The sequence below is a fragment of the Periophthalmus magnuspinnatus genome, chromosome 13 (assembly GCF_009829125.3).
Source record: "Periophthalmus magnuspinnatus isolate fPerMag1 chromosome 13, fPerMag1.2.pri, whole genome shotgun sequence".
Taxonomy (NCBI): domain Eukaryota; kingdom Metazoa; phylum Chordata; class Actinopteri; order Gobiiformes; family Gobiidae; genus Periophthalmus; species Periophthalmus magnuspinnatus.
The window spans coordinates 28,123,198-28,145,173 of record NC_047138.1 but is presented as its reverse complement, the minus strand read 5'-3'; the positions used below and the strand labels follow the sequence as shown (position 1 = coordinate 28,145,173).

General features: G+C 40.6%; 1 protein-coding gene across 3 annotated transcripts in view; it reads left to right on the top strand.

Moving 5' to 3' along the window:
• Nucleotides 1–21,976, top strand: part of epha4l (eph receptor A4, like) — a 130,716-nt gene that overhangs the window by 32,228 nt on the left and 76,512 nt on the right. For all 3 annotated transcript variants that reach the window (XM_055225778.1, XM_055225779.1, XM_033976868.2), the window contains exon 4: nt 19,511–19,666. In XM_055225778.1, the coding sequence (XP_055081753.1) occupies nt 19,511–19,666 (156 nt within the window). The remainder of the gene's footprint in view (nt 1–19,510; nt 19,667–21,976) is intronic.

The following is a 21,976-nucleotide window of genomic DNA, read 5'->3' as shown; positions in this document are numbered from 1 at the left end:
TTTAGCGGCACAGCTGAACTTAGATACACCTCCGCAGTTATGTCAGCGATACCTGGGCCGGGACAGACACATAATACGAGAGAGTACACAGAGAGTACACAGAGAGTACACAGAGAGTACACAGAGAGTACACTGTTATGAGAATCACAATAGGTTGAGGTAGTAAACAAAATCTCATGTTTTGTTTTGTCTCCTGGGGCAAACCGAGCCATATCTGAACCAATGTGTTTCCCCTCCATTGTTTACTATAAAAGAACCGTCGTCTAAATTATTGGGGGGGAAGAATAGAGATTTGCAGATGACATCATGGTCTTTGGAAGTTTTTTTAGCGAGTGGCAACATTATATGAGTGTCAATGGGAACAATACTTTGAAAATGTATTTAGTTACTGAATACCTGCGTTAAAGTGTATTTTGTAATGTATTCCGATCATAAACTGTATATGTAAATGGATATAGCTAACGTGCTAGCTGCCGCGTTACATACAGGAAGTGAGCGTGGGTGCTCTTCTGGCTCCAATTCACTTTATGTTGAAAAGCTGTCGTCCGTCTTTCTGTAACTGCTGCTGTCAGACTCGTCGTTTTGGTTTTAAAATGTTCGTATTAACCCGCGCTACACGATCCTCGGGTTTTTATTTCGTTGTTGCGTCTGTAAATCACGACATGAACATAAATAACAGACAAATCGGGCGCCTTGTTTTCCCGAGGTCACTCCCGCTAGCGTTAGCAACAGGTTTGATTGACAGCGTTGCTAAGTGCCCTCTCCCTGCTAAACCGTTGGTCCAATCAGCGTTCTGGGAAAAGTCGAGATAAAGGGGGGAGAGAAATGGAGAGAAAGAGGGAGAGAACGGTGAGAGAGAAAGAAAAGGAGAGAGATGGTGCAAGAGCGAGAGAAGAAAAGGGGAATTCAGGTAAAGAGAGTGTGTGTGAGAGAGGAGAGGGTAACAGAGAGAGAGAAATAAACAGAGACAGAAAGAGAGAAAATAGACAGGGAGGGAAGGAGGAGAGAAGGAGAGGGTGACAGAGAAATAAGGAGAGAGAAGAGAGAGGGATGGAGAATGGTGGAGAGAGAGAGGGAGGGTGGCGATGAGAAGGGGAGATAATAAGAGAGAGACAGAGGAAAAGAGAGAGACCGAGGGAAGGGGGAGAGAGACGGAGAGGGTGATGGAGAAATAAAGAAAGAAGAGAGTTAGGGATGGGAGTGATGGAGAGAGACAGGGAGGGTGATAATGAAAGAAAGTGGTTGATAAGAGAGAGACAGGAAAAGGGAGAGAGGGAGGGAAGGAGGAGAGATAAGGAGAGGGGGACAGAGAGAGAAATAAAGTGAGGAGAGTGGTGGAGAGAGAGAGGGAAGGTGACAATGAAAGAAGGGGAGATAATAAGAGAGACAGAGAAAAAGAGAGAGATGGAGGGAAGGAGGAGAGAGAAGGAGAGGGTGACAGAGAGAAATAAAGAGAGAGAAGAGAGAAAGGGAGGGAGAGAGGGAGGGTGATGTTGAAAGAAGGGGAGATAATAAGAGACAGGAAAAGGGAGAGTGGGAGGGAAGGAAGTGACAAAGAGAGAAAGAGATAGACAAAGAGAGGGAGGGAAGGAGAAAGGACAGGAAGGAGAGAAGGTGAGAGAGGGAGGGAGCAAGGGAAGGAAGGAAGGAGAGGGGGAGAGAAATGGGGGATGAGGGATGGAGAGAGAGAGATACATAAATGTAGAGAGAGAAGGGGATAGGTACAGAGCGAAGAGAGACAGAGAGAGGGATCAAAATCATTGGTTCAGCACTCAAATTGTTGTGTCCTTGGGCAAGACACTTCACCCCACCTTACCCCCCACCGATGTGTGAATGGGCGAGCGGTTCCTTGATGTAAAGCGCTTTGAGTGAATCGAAGGTGGAAAAACGCCGGATAAAAATGTACCATCGAAAAAAAGAGAGGAAGAGCAAAGGAGAAAGGGAGAGAGAGAAGGTGGTATGCTAATATTGTTTTGCTAAGGGAACACACATCGCAAAACAATCAGCGTCGTTAAACAGAGCAGGGAAAAGGGAGGATGAGAACCCGGGCCAGAAAAGGTGGAGAGGAAAAGGAAGCTATGAGGAAGTACTCTGAATAGAAGTGTGTGTAAACAAGACTAACCTATGTCCATCACAGAAACACCAAAGATCCATAAATCTGCTCAACAATGAAACTATATATATAAATAAATATATCACAGATCTGTTGAATCTTAATTACACGTTTGTATATTGTTTGATTGTCGGGGAATAAAGCGGGTTTTGTTTCAGACCAGGTGCCCAGAACAAAAGACAATAGACCTGTTTAAAGCGTCCTGTTTACAACGTCTTAAAGATCCTATATACTGCACAAAATTGACACTTGTGAGCTTTAATCTATGTTATAAAGCTGTTACCTCATCAAAAACATACCTGGAGTTGTGTTTTGTTTTCATTCACACATGTTTGAGTAACCCTGCTTTATTATCTGTCAATATCTCCCAAACGCAAAATGCTCTTTCCCACCTTGTGATGTCATGAAGTGGTAGTTTTTACCTTTTGTTTTGGAGAGACTGGCGATTCCAGGGCTTAAAATGATCCAAATGAATCTAGTGAAGGTGTATGGAGTTTAAAAACACAGTGGAGCACTTCCTGTATTACCACGTGACATCACAAGGTGGAACAGAGTGTTTTCAGTTTGATAAAAGAACTCAGCCTTAATATGCAGGATTTGTGTGTTAAACATGTGTGAGCGAAACAAAACACAACTCTAGTTATGTTTGTGTATAATAAAGATCAGAAAATATTGCATAAAGCAGGTCTTGCCGTGAGGTTGTGTGTAATCAGGAAGTGCGCGTTAGCATGCTAGTTGTTTTTAGCTTTATCACGGCGACGAAACTCCGCTCTCGTCTCTGAAAGTTGTGGAAAGCGCTTATAAACTCATTGTGGTGAATAATTGGGAAACAAGTTCAGTTTTTTTTCCAGTTTTTAAGACAGTAAAAATCAGGTAGGCCTACAGTTCCTTTAAGGTTGCTGTTCAAAATGATTTAAATTATATTATTTATGCTCATCACTGCAAGCAAGAGTAGAAAAGTACTGTATTTATTCACTTTTTAACTTATTAACTTATATTTGAGCTGTGCAAAACTGGCTCGTAATCACTCACTTTTGCAACATACAGACAACAAATGCCATTCTATTACTTAAAGCTCCACCGTGTAACCTTTTAGCCAAAAACAGGCTAATAAAATCATGTTTTTATTTCATTTCGGTTGTGTTTATTCCACAGAAAAACCTGCTTCCTTACTATGAGCGGGCTTGCATCTCCACAAACCCGCCTCCTTACTCGACTTGCTTGTCTCCATTGAAATGTTGCTTCTTTGGCTGTAATATTCCACAGTACGGCTTATAACGTATCTATCGCTATGGAGAATGTTCTGAAGTATGGTTTTAACTTTCTGTGTTCATGGAATCGTGCAGGTGAAACGCCACACCCAGAAGGTTATGTAATATTGAAACTAATCCCAAATAATGGCTTGTATCAAAAGAAGTTACAGGGTGAATGTAGACGAGTAAATTTGTTGCCGTTGGATACAGAAGTTATTCGGTGCGTATAATAGTCCTGGGATGATGTAATGGTTTAATAATGTGGAGATGCACCCGGGGTCACACACCTGTAGAAGCAGGTCACAGCAGCAGATATGAAAGAGAACAAAGACGTGGCTCTGTGTGATTACATGTTTTATGGTGAAGGAGTCTCATTATAGAGTCGTTTTCAACATGATTTACTCTTTAATCTGACAGAACACAGAGCGGGCCTAGTCACGAGCGCTCAACAATGGAGCGTGTGTTGGTAAAGAGGTAAACAGGTCTGGTTTAGTCCTGGTTTAATCCTGGTTTAATCCTGGTTTAATCCTGGTGTAGCTCTGGTTCAGTCCTGGTTCAGTCCTGTTTTAGTCCTGGTTCAGTTCTGGTTCAGTTCTGGTTCAGTTCTGCTTTAGTTCTGGTTTAGTCCTGGTTCAGTCCTGCTTCAGTCCTGTTTTAGTCCTGATTTAGTCCTGGTTCAGTCTTGGTTTAGTCCTGGTTCAGCCCTGTTTTAGTCCTGGTTCAGTCCTGATTCAATCCTGATTCAGTCCTGATTCAGTCCTGGTTCAGTTCTGCTTTAGTGTTGGTTCAGTCTTGGTTCAGTCCTGGTTCAGTCCTTGTTCAGTCCTGGTTCAGTCCTGATTCAGTCCTGGTTTAGTCCTTGTTCAGTCCTGGTTCAGTCCTGATTCAGTCCTGGTTTAGTCCTTGTTCAGTCCTGGTTCAGTCCTGATTCAGTCCTGGTTCAGTCCTGGTTCAGTCCTGATTCAGTCCTGATTCAGTCCTGGTTCAGTTCTGCTTTAGTCCTGGTTCAGTCTTGGTTCAGTCCTGGTTTAGTCCTTGTTCAGTCCTGGTTCAGTCCTGATTCAGTCCTGGGTCAGTCCTGGTTCAGTCCTGGTTCAGTCCTGATTCAGTCTTGGTTCAGTCCTGGTTCAGTCCTGGTTCAGTCCTGATTCAGTCCTGATTCAGTCCTGGTTTAGTCCTGATTCAGTCCTGGGTCAATCCTGGGTCAGAGGTCATTGTAGGTGGTTCTTTTCTTCCCTTGGAGTATTGTTCAACACATTTTAAGGAGGGCCTTCTCTGTTCTGATTTACTGTAACTGGGTGGAATACTTTAGATTGGTACGATATAAACCATTGTGCTAATATTACCTCGTTAAAGCCAAGAGCCAAAAATTTAAGGAGGAAGTGCAGGGCTACGTGTCCACAGCAGCGTTAAGGAAGTCTGCTTCATACTTGCATTTTGTTGAGTGTCTAAATGTGTAACTATAGAAGGAGTTGGTTAATAAGTTGAGGAAATAGGATTGATTCAAGTACCATCTTAATATTATCTCAAGTGGGATACTACTGCTGTAAAGTGAATGCAGGAGAAATGCATGTTTAAAATGTTTTAATATAAACCAAGATTTAAATGAGGAAACAAGGTCTGCAGACAAATAAACATGCTCCAAAACCTGCAGGATTAAACCAGGTCTAAAACAGGTCTAAATCAGGTATAAACTAGGACTAAACCAGAACTAAACAAGGTCTAAATTAGATCTAAACCCAAGCCTAAAACAGGTCTAACTCAGGACTAAACAAGGACTGAAGATAAATAATCTGAAAACCTGCAGGGTTAAACCAGGTATCAAACCAGGTCTAAACCAGGTCTAATCCAGGTCTAAACCAGGTCTAAATTAGGCCTAAACGAGATGTGAAGAAAGACAAACTCAAACCCAATTAAACTGGGTCTAAACCAGGTCTAAACCAGGTCTAAACCAGGTCTAAACCAGGTCTAAACCAGGCTTAACCAGGCCTAAACAAGGGCTGAAGTAAGATAAACCTGCTGAAAACCGACTTGAAACTAGGTCTAAACCAGGACTCAAATAGATCTCAACCAGGTCTAAACCAGGTCTAAACCAGGTCTAAACCAGGTCTAAACCAGGTCTAAACCAAACCAAACCAAAGATGGCCTAAGAAATGTAAACAACCTTTTGCCTACTCAGATACAGGCCACCACATGAGAACTACTGTCTTGAATCAGTAATAAATTCAACCTTCATAATAAGAAAATTGCAAATATTTAAATTTCGAATTGGATTAACATATCTTCTAGTAACATTTTTGCATTTTAAAACCTGTGTATTTCTTAGACCCAGTTCCCGCTTGCTTGTCATTATCCCGCTTGCCCCCCCGCTCTGACCCGCTCGGCTCTGTGTGTCAGGTAGACATTTTAATTAGGCTCCATCTTGTGTGGCTCTGGACAGCTGTGATGGATGGCTTCTGCCCAAAATACAGCGATAAATCATTCAGCTTTTGACAGACAAACTGCGGCTAACTCCTGCGCCCTCTGGCACTATCCCCGTTAGCTTAGCGCCCTTCTGGCACCAGTTACGTTAGCTTAGCCGCGCTGACTGTCAGATAGAGTGGCGTGTGTGCTATTAGCATCACTGTCCGCGCTAATGCTTTTGTGCTTAGCATTCATTAGCAGAAGTGAGGAGTCAGGGCAGATGTGACAGCACGAGAGGCGGGTATTGGCTAATTAACTTGGCAGAATGTTTGATCAAATTGGGCTTTAAAAGGTCCTATATTACGCAACTGACTCTTTTGAGCTTTAAGCCGTGTTATAATGCTGTTACCTCCTCAAAAACACACCTGGAGTTGTGTTTTGCTTCATTCACACATGTTTAAGTAACACTTTATTATTAGTCTGTTACATCTCCAAAGCTCAAAATGCTCCATTGCACCTTGTGATGTCATTAAGTGGTAGATTTCAAGTTAACAGCTACTTTTACCTGTGGTTCAGTATTGATTGGCAATTGAAATTATCCAAATGATTCTAGTGAAGTTGTATGGAGTTTAAAAACACAGTGGAGCACTTCCTGTATCACCGCATGACATCACAAGGTGGAACAGAGTGTTTTCTGTTTGAGAGAAGAACTCAGCCTTAATATGCAGGTTTGTGTGTTAAACATGTGCGAGTGAAACAAAACACTCCAGGTCTGTTTGTGATGAGGAAATGGCATTATAACATAGAAGAACGCGTAATATGGGCCTTTACGTGTAGATTTATTTTGTTTATTTATTCATAAATGTATTGCAAAAATGTTCTTTGTTTCCATAAAAAATAAGTTACGTAGGCTAATTATTTGGCAGCCACACCAACATAAACAAGGACTTTACGTTATATTAGAATTTTAAGTGGTAAACAAATTAGAATTGTTCTCTTTTGACTTTTCTGCATGACTTATGTAGCTCAACAGTGCCTGCCCACACCGTACTTGTTGAAGTAAATGTATCTTTCGGAAAAAAAAAAAACAAGTTTGAAAGTTCAGAGCTCATCAGTTCTGTGGTAACTAAGGGCCACAAGTTAAAATCTGTTTCTGAAACTTTATCCCACGCTACGTTCTTAACAGTTTTTGCAGAATCTGGTATGCTGATTAGCCTCCATAATGCCTTTAAACCAGGAGTCTCCAACTCGCGGCCAAGGGGCCAATTGCGGCCCGTGAGATGATATTTTGTGGCCTGTAGGACAATATGAAAGTTTAATGTTAGTGTGGCATTACCATGTTGTGTGTAGAAGGTTCAGCCAAATCAGTAAACCCCAAACACATGTGTCACTCTGCTGTGTACTCCCGTCACAAAAGATTCAACAAATAACGATGTATATCCATAAAATCCACACGAATTGTCATATTTCCTCATGTATGTTCAAAACAACAATGACTTTTGAGAAGATGTTAACAAAACTCTTTTTGTGGAGTACCTCAGCTTCACCCAGACTCTGCCTCCTGCGTCTCCCAGCTAATCTGAGTCTATGGGAAAAATGAATACTTGAAAAGTTAGAGGTGTTCGGGATTACGGAGCTACATAAGAGCGCTATCCACGAGTTTCAGAATGATGAAAAATTAGAAAGGTTGCCATAGTGATTACCAATTTAATGTGAACGATAACATATTGTGAAGCTTTACCCGTGAATACAAAAAGTTAGCAATAATCATATTTGCAAATGATTTCATGATTTATAAATTTGATTAAAAACTACTTGCGTCAGAATATTATTGTAACCGTTATCTGCATTTCATTCCTGGCATTAAGCTAAACATGGGGTCACTATCTCTTTCTTCAACACAGCGGCTGCTCTGCCCACCTCTTGTTCCTGCAGCTCATTTGGTTTGCGTTTTGAATAAATGTGTGTGCGTCTTTAGCCTGTTGGGTGAAGGTCAGATAGAGCAGGGAGTCTTGTCATCCATCTTTAGGACCAGTGCTGTGGTCGCCGGGTGCCTCTCATCCATCACTGTGAAGGCTTTCGCCGCCCGGGTGTCCAAGTGTCTGCGTCGCGGTGTTACGGATGTCATTAATAACCCCAAATGAGAGAATGAACAAGCTAACCTGCCCCACTGGCCTGCTGTTACTGCGGACAGATGCTAACGGTCAGCGGCTAGTTATACATGCTAATGCGGCTACGGCTCAGGTGTAGGCTGTGTTTGTATGCGGGGTTTAATTGGATGAATTTGTCTGGTTGCAATCGTGTTCTTTAGAAATGTTTGTGTGCTATTTACATACTGTCATTTTTAATCTAATCTACTTTTCAAACCGTGCGTATGTGTGTCTATACTTTTATGTTATTACGTGAATTATACGTGCAGGTTTGAAGTAAATATTCTAACTTATTCTAACTTCTTCTCTTGCACTTAGCTGGTTATTATATTTGTATTTAATCAATTTCTGAGTATAAACAAGTGTTGTAGTCCTGGTTTAGACAGAGGTGAGTAGAAAAGCCAAGCACTTCCTGTATTACCTAATGACATCACAAGGTGGAACAGAGTGTTTTCTGTTTGAGAGAAGAATGCAGTCCAAATATTCAGGGTTTGTGTGTTAAACATGTGTGAATGAAACAAAACAAAACACAACTCCAGGTATGTTTGTGATAAGGAAACAATATTATAATGGATGAGAAAATAGCGAAATACGGGCCCTTTAACAGCTGGTTTAGTCGTTTTAAAGCCCCGCCTTGCTTTAGACCCGGGGTGTCAAATGCAATTTCACCGAGGGCCACATCAGCAAAATGGTGTCAGATTTGCGAAGATATAAAAAATATGTCTGTGTAACTGCGTAACTCCTGATAAACTGACATTTTAACATGACATACATTTAACTTTACCTTGTCGCGGGCCACATAAAATGACATGGCGGGTCGCATTTGGCCCCCGGACCTTGAGTTTGACACATGTGCTTTAGACGTTGCTAGTTCTTGCTTAGGCCTGGTTGAGTCCTATTGTTTATTTTATTTTTTTTAGCATTTTAATAAACCACTTGTGCCACTGTCCTGCTGTTGCCGCTGACAGATGCTAGCGGTCAGTTGCTAGTTACACATGCTAATGCGGCCATGGCTCAGGTGTGTGCATTTTGATGAGGCTTTAATTTGACGCGTCTGTCTGGTCAGATACATTCACGGTGGATGCATCATTGTCAAAGGGCAAACAAAGATATCACTAAATCTATTGTGAAAGATTGATGAGTTTGGACCACTTAAAATGTATCTCGAAAAATGTACCAGACCTGATTTAGTCCTGATTAAGTCCCTCATTAGACTGAGTTAGAAATGAGAATGGCGTGATCTTAGTTTAGACCTGGTTTAGTCCGTTTTTGTTTGTTTTTAGGTTATTCACTTCAGTTCAATTCAAGTTTATTCATATAGCACATTTAAAACAACTTCAGCTGACCAAAGAGCTTCATATAACAAGAAAAATTAATAAATAAATCACGCGATACAAAGTCAAGATGTCCTGTCCTAGCTAGTGTTAAATACCAGGGAGAAGAGGTGGGTTTTCAGTTTCCTTCTTTCTTTCTTTATTTGTCAGGGACCATGTACAAATTCATTAACCTTACAAAAGAAAAGATGATTTGTACCAGATTTAGCTAATGTTGCTTTCCGTGTGCAGTCGCTGAGCAGGTGAACACATTAAAAACACACATTTTATTACAATTACATCATAAGACTAACAGTTCATCATTAACATTAGCAGTGAAATACAATAAAATGTCCACATGTCCAATACAGTATGTTTCCTACAGTCCAAATCAATATAAAAATCATTAAGTGCTTTTTTTTTTTTTACAGTGAAACAGAACAGTACAAATGAACCTGGCAGATGTCGACACATTTGATTATCTAAAATGTACTTTTTCAAGTTTCTAATAAACTTATTCGAATCTACAGACAATTTCAGACTGTCTGGAGGTGATCCCACTGTCTGATGGTTTGAAAAGAAAAGGATGCCTGAGCAAAGGCCGAGGATCGAAAGACTGAGAGGATCTGACAGGCAGAGGGAGGCTGTTTCATAGGCTGTTCCGTAGGCTGTTCCATTGTCAGTTCCATAGGCTGTTCCATTGTCAGTTCCATAGGCTGTTCCATAGGCTGTTCCATTGTCTGTTCCATTGTCTGTTCCATTGTCTGTTCCATAGGCTGTTCCATAGGCTGTTCCATTGTCAGTTCCATAGGCTGTTCCATTGGCTGTTCCATTGGCTGTTCCAAGGCGCTGTCACCTCTGGTCTTGAGCCTGGCTTTGGGCACAGCCATCAGGAGCTGGTCAACTTATTATGAGTTTTTTAGATAAAACATATCCACCTCCATGAAGATTGTTCCGAAGTATGGGTTTAACTTTCTATTTCCATGGAATTATGCAGGTGACGTGCCACTTCCAGAAAGCTGCATACTTTACGTTCTGTTAAGTCTGACTTGCTTTAGTCCAGGTTATGAGTTTTAGATTTCTTTACACTTCATTTAGTTCTGGTTTTATGATAGTTATGTCCTCACTTGGCCATTGGTTTAGACCTGGTTCACTCATGGCTTTGACAATTTACATGAGCAACATTACAATTAGTGGTCTGATGTCATTTTAAACATAAAACTAAATTACACAAGGCCAATTTAACATGATAACAAATCCATATCTTATCATTTGCACATGACTTGTTGTTTGAGTCAGTTCAGACCTGTAAACGGCATCATTTTGTCCATCTATTTTGACCTGCACATTAAGGGGCCCATATTACTCTGTTTTCTGGTCTACGTTATAATGTTTCCTCATCAAAACATGCCTGGAGTTGTGTTTTGCTTCATTCACACTAACGCACAAACGCTGCATATTTAGTTCTTTGTCAATCAGAAAACATTCTGTTCCACCTTGTGATGTCATGTGGTAATAAAAGACGGGCTCTATTATGTTTTTAAACTTCGTACACCTTCGCTAGAATAATTTGGATAATTTCACACCTGGATTTGTCAATTTCTACTGAGCAAAAGGTAAAAAAACGTAGCTGTTAACTTGACTACTGCTGCTTCATGACATCACAAGGGGGAACAGAGCGTTTTGAGCTTTGGAGATGTATAAATAAAGATGTAATAATAAAGGATTATTCAAACACGTGTGAATGAAACAAAACTCAACTCCGGGTATGTTTTCGATGAGGTAACGACATTATAACTCGGCTTAAACCTCAAAGAATCAATTTTTTGCGTGTTATCCGACTGTTAAAGTTTGTTATTATCACGGCTATCCCAGAATCCTTTGCTGCTCCCGTGCTTTCCTGCCTGATTATTTTCCACGGGGTATGCAAAACAGAGGAACTGAGATAGGCAGGCAGACAAAGGCCAAAAGCGAGAGTGAATAGGCCGCGTTGGATCGCCAAGGTGCAGACGATCCCTGCCCTCTGGTCCTGAAATCTGATCCACTGCTTGTTTTGAAAGACTCCCTTTGTGAAGATTCTCCGGTGAAGAGTTTTCTGTGTCTGTTGTGACTTAAAACGACTGGCGGAGTTTTCATTGCTCCATAGAAGATAAAACATTGGGTTGAAAAGACGGGCGAATGCTATGGTTTGAAGTTAATTCCCCTTCCATGATAAGAACGGGGTTGTTTTGCATGGATAGGCCTGAGTAATTGACTACAGCGGGTCCGGTGTAATGTTCCGAGGTTGTTTTTGGAAAGCTATTGTTGGACTATAGTTGGCTCTGATGCGTTTTGGTCCCCGGTGTGTTCTCGAAGTAGCAGATTGGCTCGGCTACACCCAGTCTTGAGGTGGGCAGTAGTGGGCATGTGATTGTTGTTTTCATTTCGAAGTTTCGCGCAGACAAAGAGACGTTATGGCTAAACGTGTAGGCTAACGCTACCTGAAGATGGAAGCTTTGACCTAGTCTTGGTAGGTCCTGTTTTGGGCTTGGTTCAGATCTGTTATAGTCCTACTTAAGCCCTGGTTTAGACACTGAATTAGAGACTTTGTTTAGACCAGTTCTGAACCAGTTCTGTCACTTTTGTCTTGAGCCCGGTTTATTTATGGACTATGTTATTTAAGTCCAGTTTAGTTCAGGTACAGACCTAGTTTCGTTCTGGCTTAGTTTAATTTGAACGAGATCGAGTCTGGCAACTACCTGTTTCTATGGTAATCTTACTGCTTTGTCTGGAATGTTCCACAATTTAGCATTAAACTCATCTACTGTATCTCTATGAAAACACAGCAAGTGGTTCTGATGCTATCGCTTTGTCTGGAATGTTCCTCAGTATGGCATTAAACTCATCTACTGTATCTCCATGAAGACACAGAAACTGGTCTCTAGGGAGATGTTACTGCTTTGTCTGGAATGTTCCGCAGTATAATATTGAATTCATCTACTGTATCTCCACGAAAATACCCTAGTGGTTCTTACAGAGATGCTATTGCTTTGTCTGGAATGTTCCTCAGTATGGCATTAAACGCATCTTCTGCATCTCCATGAAAACACAGAAAGTGGTTTCTACGGAGATGTGACTGCGTTGTCCGGAATGTTCCACAGTATCGTTTTAAACTCATCTACCGTATCTCCGTAGAAACCACTTGCTGAGTTTTCATGGAGATGCTACTGCTTTGGTCTGCAATGTTCCGCAGTATGGTATATGGTTATATTAGAGTCTATTTTTAGTTTATTTTTAAGTATATTTTTTGAATTATTTTAAACTATTTATCTGTTATCTTGTTTTATTGCATGTACCATTTTCCTTCTGTTCTTTAACTGTGCGGTGCAATACTGGAATTTCCCCACTGTGGGACTAATAAAGGCTTATCTTATCTTATCTTATCTTATCTTATCTTATTAAACTCATCTTCTGTATCTCCATGAAAACACGCAAATGGCACCTTCAGGTCAAGTTACATGTCAGATCTGCGGAGACGTGCCCCACTCACTGAAGGATGTGATTTTTTTTTATTAGCAATAAAAAATAAGAAAAAAAAAAAGTTGCAATTGGTTCAATGCAAAATCTTTAATGCCATACCGTGGAACATTCCAGACAATGAAATGACATCTCCATGGAGACAAGCAGGAGTTGTACCCTCAACCAGAAAAGTTACACAGTGCTGGTTTAGATAGCGTCAGAATTAAACTGTCTTGCGTGGATAGCGATAATAGTATCATTAGCTTTTGAGCAGCCTATTTTTGCTCACAATTTTAAACCTTCCTTACCCCCTTCGCACGACAACTCCTTCAGAAGAATTCACCCCAAAATGGACAAAACCCCTCTTTCCAGCCCTCCGCCCTCCATGCCCTCCCCTTTTAATACGCTTCAGCTTAGGAGACAACAGGGACTGGGCGGGATAGTTTTACAATGGCACAAATAAAGGACTAAAGCTTCAGTATTGAAAGAGTGAAAGCACTATGGGGTAGAGAGAGGGGATTGTAGTGTCCCGGGTCTATGAGGGAATCCATTTTTTGGCTCATCCAGAATAGAACAGTAAGTCACCACTCTCTTTGTCCAGCTTTGATCTGCCAGCGAACGGATTTGGGACCTGACGACCGCTCTCTGTCTGAAAGAGAAGCCTACTTAGAGAACGAACTGAAGGGAAAGAAATAGTATGGGGATAAAAACACTACTTGAGAACATTTATATAAGCACCTAAAACTAAATTGTATGTGGGAACGAAAAGGAAACAAGGACAAAGTCAGGTCCGAACTAATCTTAGACCTGCACTATGGAACTTTCGAGTGGAGGGTCCGCCAGAGTTTGCGTGATAATGTTCCTCACTGTGGCGTTAAATTTGTCCATCTTACGCTTCATCCATTTCAGGTGTTTTCAAAAGCTTAGAAAATGCCTTGAATAGTATGCATTCTTACCACAGAGCTGACCCGTAACATGGCCTGGTGGTGTGTCCTGCTCGTCACACTGGGGATAGATGTTTAATGTCATACTAAGGAATATTCCAGGCAAATTATAACCATGGGAACAAGCAGGTGGCTGGTCCTCTACCTCTATCAAGGTCTAACATACATTTTCTTAACTTGTACCAGAAATATTTTTATTTTTATATAGGTCAAATAACAATTTCGGATTGAGCTACAGCAGGTCTGGGTGTAGGACTAAACCAGGACTAAACAAGGTCTAAACCAGGACTAGGGAAGTAAAGAACCTGAACTAAACCATCAGGAAAAGTTAGTAAATCCCAAAATACAGGCATGAAATTAACCGGAGCTCAACAGGAACTCAACCAGGACTAAACCAGGACTAAACAAGGTCTAAACCAGGACTAGGGAAGTAAAGAACCTGAAGAAAACCATCAGGAGAAGTTAGTAAATCCCAAAATGCAGGCATGAAATTAACCAGAGCTCAACGGGAACTCAACCAGGACTAAGCCAGGACTAATCCACAACTATGTTATCATCCATGTTCTTGTCCCACATATTGACAACCACTGATTTAGCATTTAGCTGCCAAGTGACCAGCGAAACAACAAAACGTATGTGGAAAAAATGATGAGATCCAAAACTAATTCCATGTGTGCCGAGTGTGTATGTTTGAATTACATGTGGTTTTCCCGAAGCTGCCCGGACACAGATAAATCCAGTCAGTTTGAAGGGAGATTCTTTGGGACCACCCACTGCTGCGGTCTCTGCCTCTCTGCAGTCTCCTAATGGGAACTCTCTTTTCCATCCACTCTTCCACTACAACGCACTATGTTGCTATAAACAGGACCAAATTGTTGACGTAAAAATTTTCAAAACAAATTTCGAAAAACGCAGATCAATTTTGGTGCCAGAGGTTAGCGTTTGAACATGGAACCAGATTTGCAAGTCGTAAATTTGAAGACCTATTTAAGTCCTGTCATTGCAAGGTTTACTGTTGGTGAAGTCCTCCTTAATGTCTGGGAAAGTCTTGGTTTAGTTCTGATGTAAAACCGGTTTACTAGAATGTTTGGTTTGGCTTGCTGGATCCTCTGACTTTAGACTATTTTGTCCTAAACTGGTTCAGACCTGGTTTAGTCTGGATATAGTCCTGGTTTTTCCTTGGTTTTAGTTCTAGTTTAGACCTGCAAACTGGTTCAGTATTGAGACTTTGTTTTGTTGACTCAATTGTCTTAAAAATAATTACAACGTTGGTTAATTCCTGGTTTACCCTTTCGAACCCTTTTAATTTAGACTCTTTTTGGCCCTGATTTGGCCATGGTCTAGTCCTGGTTCAGTCCGGATATAGTCCTGGTTTTACTTTGGTTTTAGTCCTGCAAACTCGGTTGGTATTAAAACTGCTTTGACTCATACCATCCATGATTGTAACTTCGGTTTAGTCCTGGCTTTCACTCGCTGAACCCTCAGAATTTAGACTCTTTTTGCTCCTGATTTGGCCCTGGTCCAGTCCTGGTTCTGACTTGGTTTAGTCTGGATTTAGTTTGGTTTTAGTTCTAGTTTAGACCTGCAAACCTGGTTCAATATTGAGACTTACTTGAGATCGTCTTCTTGACTCAATCATCTCAAATTATTTTCACATTGGTTCATTTCTGGTTTGTCCTTTCAAACCCTTTTAGTTTAGACTCTTTTTGGTCCTGATTTGGCCTTGGTTCAATCCTGGTTCAGACTTGGTTTAGTGTGGATTTAGTCCTGTTTTTCCCTTGTTTTTAGTTCTACTTTAGACCTGCAAACCTGCCTCAGTATAAAGACCTTGTTTTATTATCTTATGCCATCTGTAGAAATGCCTTGGTGTGCTGGCCCCTCTGATTTGGTCTTGGTCCAGACCTGGTTCAGACTTTAATCCTAGTTTTGCCTTGGTTTTACTTTTAGTCTAGACCAGTGAACCAGGTTTAGTATTACAGACTTTGTTGTCTAGATTATAACTTCGATATAAACTCATTTCTACACATTAAAGACAATACTAGCTGCTATAATGTTCACATCCACTGGTCTATGTCAAACGTCCTGTCTTCCTAAGGTCTTATAAGTTAGCCCGGGACAACGTAATTACTGCCTATTGGAAATCTCATGTTTATGAACGGTTTGTTGCATCCCGGTCTCTTCAAACAGCTTTGGGCCTGTAGTCTGTGAAGCATGCGTCTCAATTAACTCTCCCTCTGGAGTTGGCTAAAAAGGGCACCTACTTTGACATGCGGTTGACCCTCCTTTCAAATCAAACCTCTTTCCTCCTCACTGCACATGTCCGAAACCTTAAAAGATAACATACCGCATCTTTGGTCACTGCGGTGGTGAAATCCTCTTAAACAATACCAGCTAATCCCTATGTCTTCCCTGTCTCTACTCATGCTAAATGCGTGCGCTGATTGCTTGCGAGATTGAGAGATAGCACAAAGCACAACCCGTCTAATCTCTTTTCTTTTAAGGCTAGCGATTCTTCACGCACCCCTGTAGCCTCCAATCAAAGAGGCCCCCTTAGCTTAAGCGTTAGCGAGAGAAGCAGCCTGCCGGATTTGCGCCACCTGATTGATGGGCCGGGACTGCTCTATAGAATGGCTCAGCAGGTTGCAGCTAGCCCAGCGCTAATCCAGCTGCTACAGAGGCCAGTCTCCAGGGCGCGGAGGCTAGCAGAGGCTAAGTTTATTACGGATCATCGCGGGGAAAAATGGGATTTCCCAACGTTTTACAGTCGTGTGGGTTTCCTCTGTTGTTTGGATATGGGAGCGTGGCAAAGCAGTGGGTTTATAGGGAGGCCCCGTTGGTTGCGGTGCCGTGTGGAAAGTGACTGATTTTGAGTGCGGAGAACACATTTGGGAGTTTGTTTTTGTGCCTGTTCTTTAATGTTGAGGAACTTCTGATGTATTTACGACGAAGGCAAAGCGGCTATAATGTAGTGGTGGAAGAAGTACTCATTCTGTTATTTAAGTAAAAGTACAGAAACGGGAGCAAAAAAGAAAAAAAAAAAAACTCAAATAAAAGTATCACATGTAAAACAAATCTACTTCAGTAAAAGTTGTTTAAAAATGTACTTAAACTGTAAAAAGTCAAAAGATTTCACACAAATTTTGAGGTCTACTCGAGTTGATACTTCAAAGTAACACTGTGTTTTAAAGTTAAAATTAAATGCATTTGTGATAAGAAAAAAAGCTGTAATTTTACCCAAACAATTTTAAGGACAACAGCTGACATGTTTTATTATTATTGACACAATTAACACAATACAAAGTCTATAATAAAATAAATAAATACAATAGAAAAATAGACAGACAAAAAGAAATAGAAAAAAAGACAAAAAATACAATTGAAAAATAGATAGATAAAAAGAAATAGAAAAAAATGAAAAATAAATAAACTGAAAAATAGTAAAAAAAAAAAGAAAAAAGATAAAAAGAAAGTACACATAAGAAAGTCACATATAAAATTGGTACCAAACAAAGAGAACTGCTACATAAACAACATTGTAAATAAATTATGATATTAAATTATTATGACATTTTATAAAATAATTAATAAAATAATTGAATCACATATGGAAATAACATTAAGATGGGTACAAAATAAATATAGTTTGTTCTTCTCTTGAAGCTTGAAAACGTCCATAACCTGCTCTAAAACAGTGTTTCAGCTTTAACCTCATTGGCTGCCGTCACTGCTCTTTTTGATTGACAGGTGATTCCCTCCAATCACAGCTGCAACTGTTTCCACTGCACCTTGTAAAGAATCGTCCTATTGTTGCCTCCTTCTGCTTTAGCGCTTTGGGAGAGAAATCTTACCCTCTTCAACTCCACACTCGCTATTAGAAAAACGCACAGACCAGCCACAGAAACCCCCTGTAAAACTATCTGCCCCAATCAACCCGTCAATCAAAGCGAGAAGCCAGAGCGGTGCTAAAAGTGTCACTTAGCTTAGCGTTGCTGTGCTAGTTTAGCATGTGTGTTTTGGACGCTAAAGAAGAAAATGAAATGGAAAACGCAGAAGAAAGAGGTTGTGAAATTTGTGAAAAGGCAAATTGAACTGACAGTGGCTCAGTTGGTACAGGGTTTGTCCACTGATCAGAAGGTTGATGGTTCGAATCCTGCTCTCGACGTAAACATCATTGGTTGAGCGGTCAAATCCACCACTGTTGCTGTTGTGTCCTTGGGCAAGACACTTCACCCCCAGTGTCTGCGTACACCGATGGGCTGGTTTCTGAGTACGACTGCAGAAATAGTTGTTTTGGCATGAACTAAACCCTGCAGGTGTAGTCTTGTGAGCGCAGTTTGGTTCAAATCCACAGAGATATTTAATGGTTTTAAGAGCTTTTGCCACACCTCTTTGTAGTCAATCAATCAATCAGGAGGACATGTCTGTAGTCGGCCAAGCCCTGGAGTTGTGGACGCTAAAGAATGGGAAAAAACAACACAGGTTGCAAAGTGTAGTGACATTTGTTTAAGCGGTTTCAAAGGGCAGTGGCTTTGGAAATCCTCCAAGTCTCACCAATGTATCGTGACTATTTGACACAGAGTGGATTTGTTTGTCTGCTCTCGTTTTTTTTTTTGTTTTTTTTTTTTTTTGTTTTTTTTTTTGATTGATGGTTGGATGCCTTGTCCTGGTTTAGTCTTAATGTAGACTTGGTTTGGTTCTGGTTTAATCCTGGTCAAGTTCTGGTTTAGTCCCTGTTCAGTTCAACCCCTGATTTGAAAAAAAAAAAAAGAAGTTGAAACGTCATGAATTAAAGTTTAGTAAAAAATATTTTGGTTCTTTCTTTTCTGTCCCTCTTTTTTTAAAATCTATTTTACTCCAGATGCCCTTCCATCTTCCATCCTACCAACATTTATATTTATCCAGGCTTAGAGCTGGCAGAATTTGTGCGTTAATTATTTATTTATTTTTTTGCCATTGCGTCGAGTCTAAGCAGCAGCACAGACTAGAACATTTGGGTGAAAACAAACTTAAGAATTCTTGCATTTCATACACTTGGCATTTGGAATTTTACATCAGATGCCCTCCCGGATACAGTTATTTCCTTTTAAAACAGCTTGGGACTGGCAACATCGTAAACCTTTGCAGTAGAATTAGATTTGGTAACTACAAATTTTAAACGACTGGGGCTGAACGATTTGGGAAAAATATGTGATTTTTTCTGACAAGTACTGTGTTTTTTTGGCAGTTTATGTTTTAATAATACAATTCTGTTCAAAGTTCACGTTTTTACAGAGGAAATTACAAAAAGCCTGAAATATTAACTGACAAACTAATACAAAAATCCCATTTCAGAACATGTTTGTACAGATCTAAACTACAGGATTAGCCGTTTTTTTTATGCAGAATAAGACTGGATGTTTAATCTGTGGATAAAATCAGGCTACCTCAAAAATTAACCTTTGAGATTTGCTAATTGCGTCCACTCAGATCAGGGGCGGAGCCAGACATTTTTGATTGGAGGCGCTAAGACCGTGCTAAGGTTTTTAATGTGGGTGCTCACGTAACAAGCTAACGTAGAGCCTTTTAACAACAGAGAGTACCATGTTTGTTTTGCTGTTTTAAACACATTTAAATCTTGTGACTTATAAAACCTGATATGAAATTGTTTATTTTATCGTAGTCTCACACTCTTTAGTCGAAACTGGATGTTCTATGCAAGTGAGGAAAGATCTTTAGGGGGAGCTATGGGGGCCATTTTAGAGGAGGCAGTGCCCCCTCAAACCCCCCCCACTGGTGCCGCCCCTGACTCAGATTGTGATTTACATTCAAACAACTGTATTTTTTTTGTCTCTTCCAGCTTGTAAGATCGGATACTACCGCGCCCTGGCCTCCGACGGTCTGTGTATGAAGTGTCCTCTTCACAGTTACTCGACGAAAGAAGGCTCTACCTCGTGTGCGTGCGACAAAGGATTTTTCCGCTCTGAGACTGACCCCGCCTCAATGCCCTGCACCCGTGAGTACTAAAACTCTTACGTGAAAGTCATATTGTACGTCGGTTTGTTCGAGCTATTTGCATAACTTTACTCAAACGATGTGGTTGTAAGCGTTTTGGTACTACAATGACAAGTATTTTTTTCTGATTGAGTGTGAAAGACAAAGTTAAATCTGTCAACTGGACAAAAAGTTGTAGGAAACTTACCTTTTTACCTTGGCCTACAGATAAACACCGGCTATTGTTTTATTGCTTTTACACTAATTGTCTTCTGTTTTTAATGTCTTTTTTGCACTGTAGCACTTTGAGATTTGTCGTTCAAATGTAAAGTGTGTTATAAATAAAAATGTATTATTATTATTATTATTATTATTATTATTAGGAATGAACTTGTTTTGCTGCTCTTCTTCAGTTCTGGGAAACGTCTTCATTCCTACAACTTTTCGTCCAGTTGACAGATTTAACTTTGTCTTTTACTATGGATCAAACCTGGAACGACTGAGGGATTACACAGACACCTTTTCTGATCAAGGTTTAGTCTCCATGGAGATATCATAGCGTGAAGGTTCCAGAGTATAGTAAACTTAGCGCTTTGGCGGTGCGATTCCAGCTCCCACAGATGAATCATTCCTTGGGCAAGACACAGTTGTCATAGTTGGACATTCCCAAAGTTCTTTTTTTTCCATCTTGTTTAATCGTGATTATGTCTTAGTGTAATTTAAGATATTCAAGCTTAGATTTTTAAAGCCATTTTCAAGACCTAGCATGAGAACAAAACCCATCCCATTTGAGTTATCGCAAAAATCCAGATCCAGATATGAATAATAATTGCTTGGAGCAGACCAGGGCCCTCGTGTATCAGATTACCACAGGGTTTAATGGAGGCTTGTTAATCAGAGCTGCTTTAGACTACGGCTGCTGCGAAGTATAGCTGAAGTGAATATAGACGATAAACGCTAATATTAAAAAACATGAACTGCACTAAAACAGCATAATGAAACACTTAAAAGTTCAATGTTATAATGTTGTTACCTCATCAAAAACATACCCAGAGTTGTGTTTTTGTGTTTCATTTGCACGTTTGAGTAACTCTTTATTATTAGTCCGTCGAAATCTCCACAACTCAAAATGCTCTGTTCCACCTTGTGATGTCATGAAGTGGTAGTTTTCAAGTTTTTTACCTTCAGTTCAGTAGAGATTGACAATTCCTGGTCTGAAATGATCCAAATGATTCTAGTGAAGGTGTGTGGAGTTTAAAAACACAGTGGAGCACTTCCTGTATCACCACATGATGACATCACAAGGTGGAACAGAGCGTTTTCTGTTTGCGAGAAGAACTCAGCCTAAATGTGCAGGGTTTGTGTGTTAAACATGTGGGAATGAAACAAAACAACTCCAGGTATGTTTGTGATGAGGAAACATTATAACATAGATCGGAAAACGGCGTAATACGGGCCCTTTAAGTAGGTCGTTTGCGTCTGTAAGGAGTTATAGAACTTATTTATTCAGTCCTCTTCAGCTCGAAAGTTGGAAAAAAGTACTCATGACAGATATCGACTCCCAAAAAGTATTGTCCCATCTCCCATTTATTGAACGAGAAGTGGATATATTAAATAAAATAGTTTCCAATACCAAGCGGAGCTACCTGGCCCCACACTCCCACACATACAAATGAACGCTTTAATAGTTCTATCCGACTGCAGGTGTTGCGCAGTGATCAGTCTCAGTGACAGAGAGATAATGAGAGTGTAAAACGGCTCATCTGGTCTCGCTCCCACAAACAGCGACTGCAAAACAAGCACGAGCAAAGACGAATACCGCCGATAAAACGCTCCGATGACCTGACAGCGGAGGTGGAGCCGAGGGCAGGCAGCGAGATGTCGTATTGTATAAATGGCATTGTCACCGAAATCGAATTATGTTTTCACGTCGTCATGGAAGTGTTTCAATCTATTGGCTCTGTGTTGTTTGTTTTATGTTTTGTGATTTTAATAAAAGTGACTGCTAGCTTTGCCAGCTAGCTAGCGCGCGGCTGTGAACAGAGCCTCTTTATGGGTTTCGGCTTCCTGTTATACGGTGCCATTTTGAGGACTGTGGTCTATTCAGAAATTTCTGTTTTAAAATGTCACTCGCTGTGGCAACAATCGTAACTTTCAGAGAGCAGAGTGAAGTTTTGCGGTGACTGCAAAGCGAACAACAACTAGTTTGTACCGTGCACTTCCTGATTATCGGACAGTGAAATGGTTTTTGATTAGGTGCAGACAGGACACCGTGAACCTTTGACCTCAGGAGAATATATTTGTACTAGGGCAAGGCAGGCTACAGAGTACT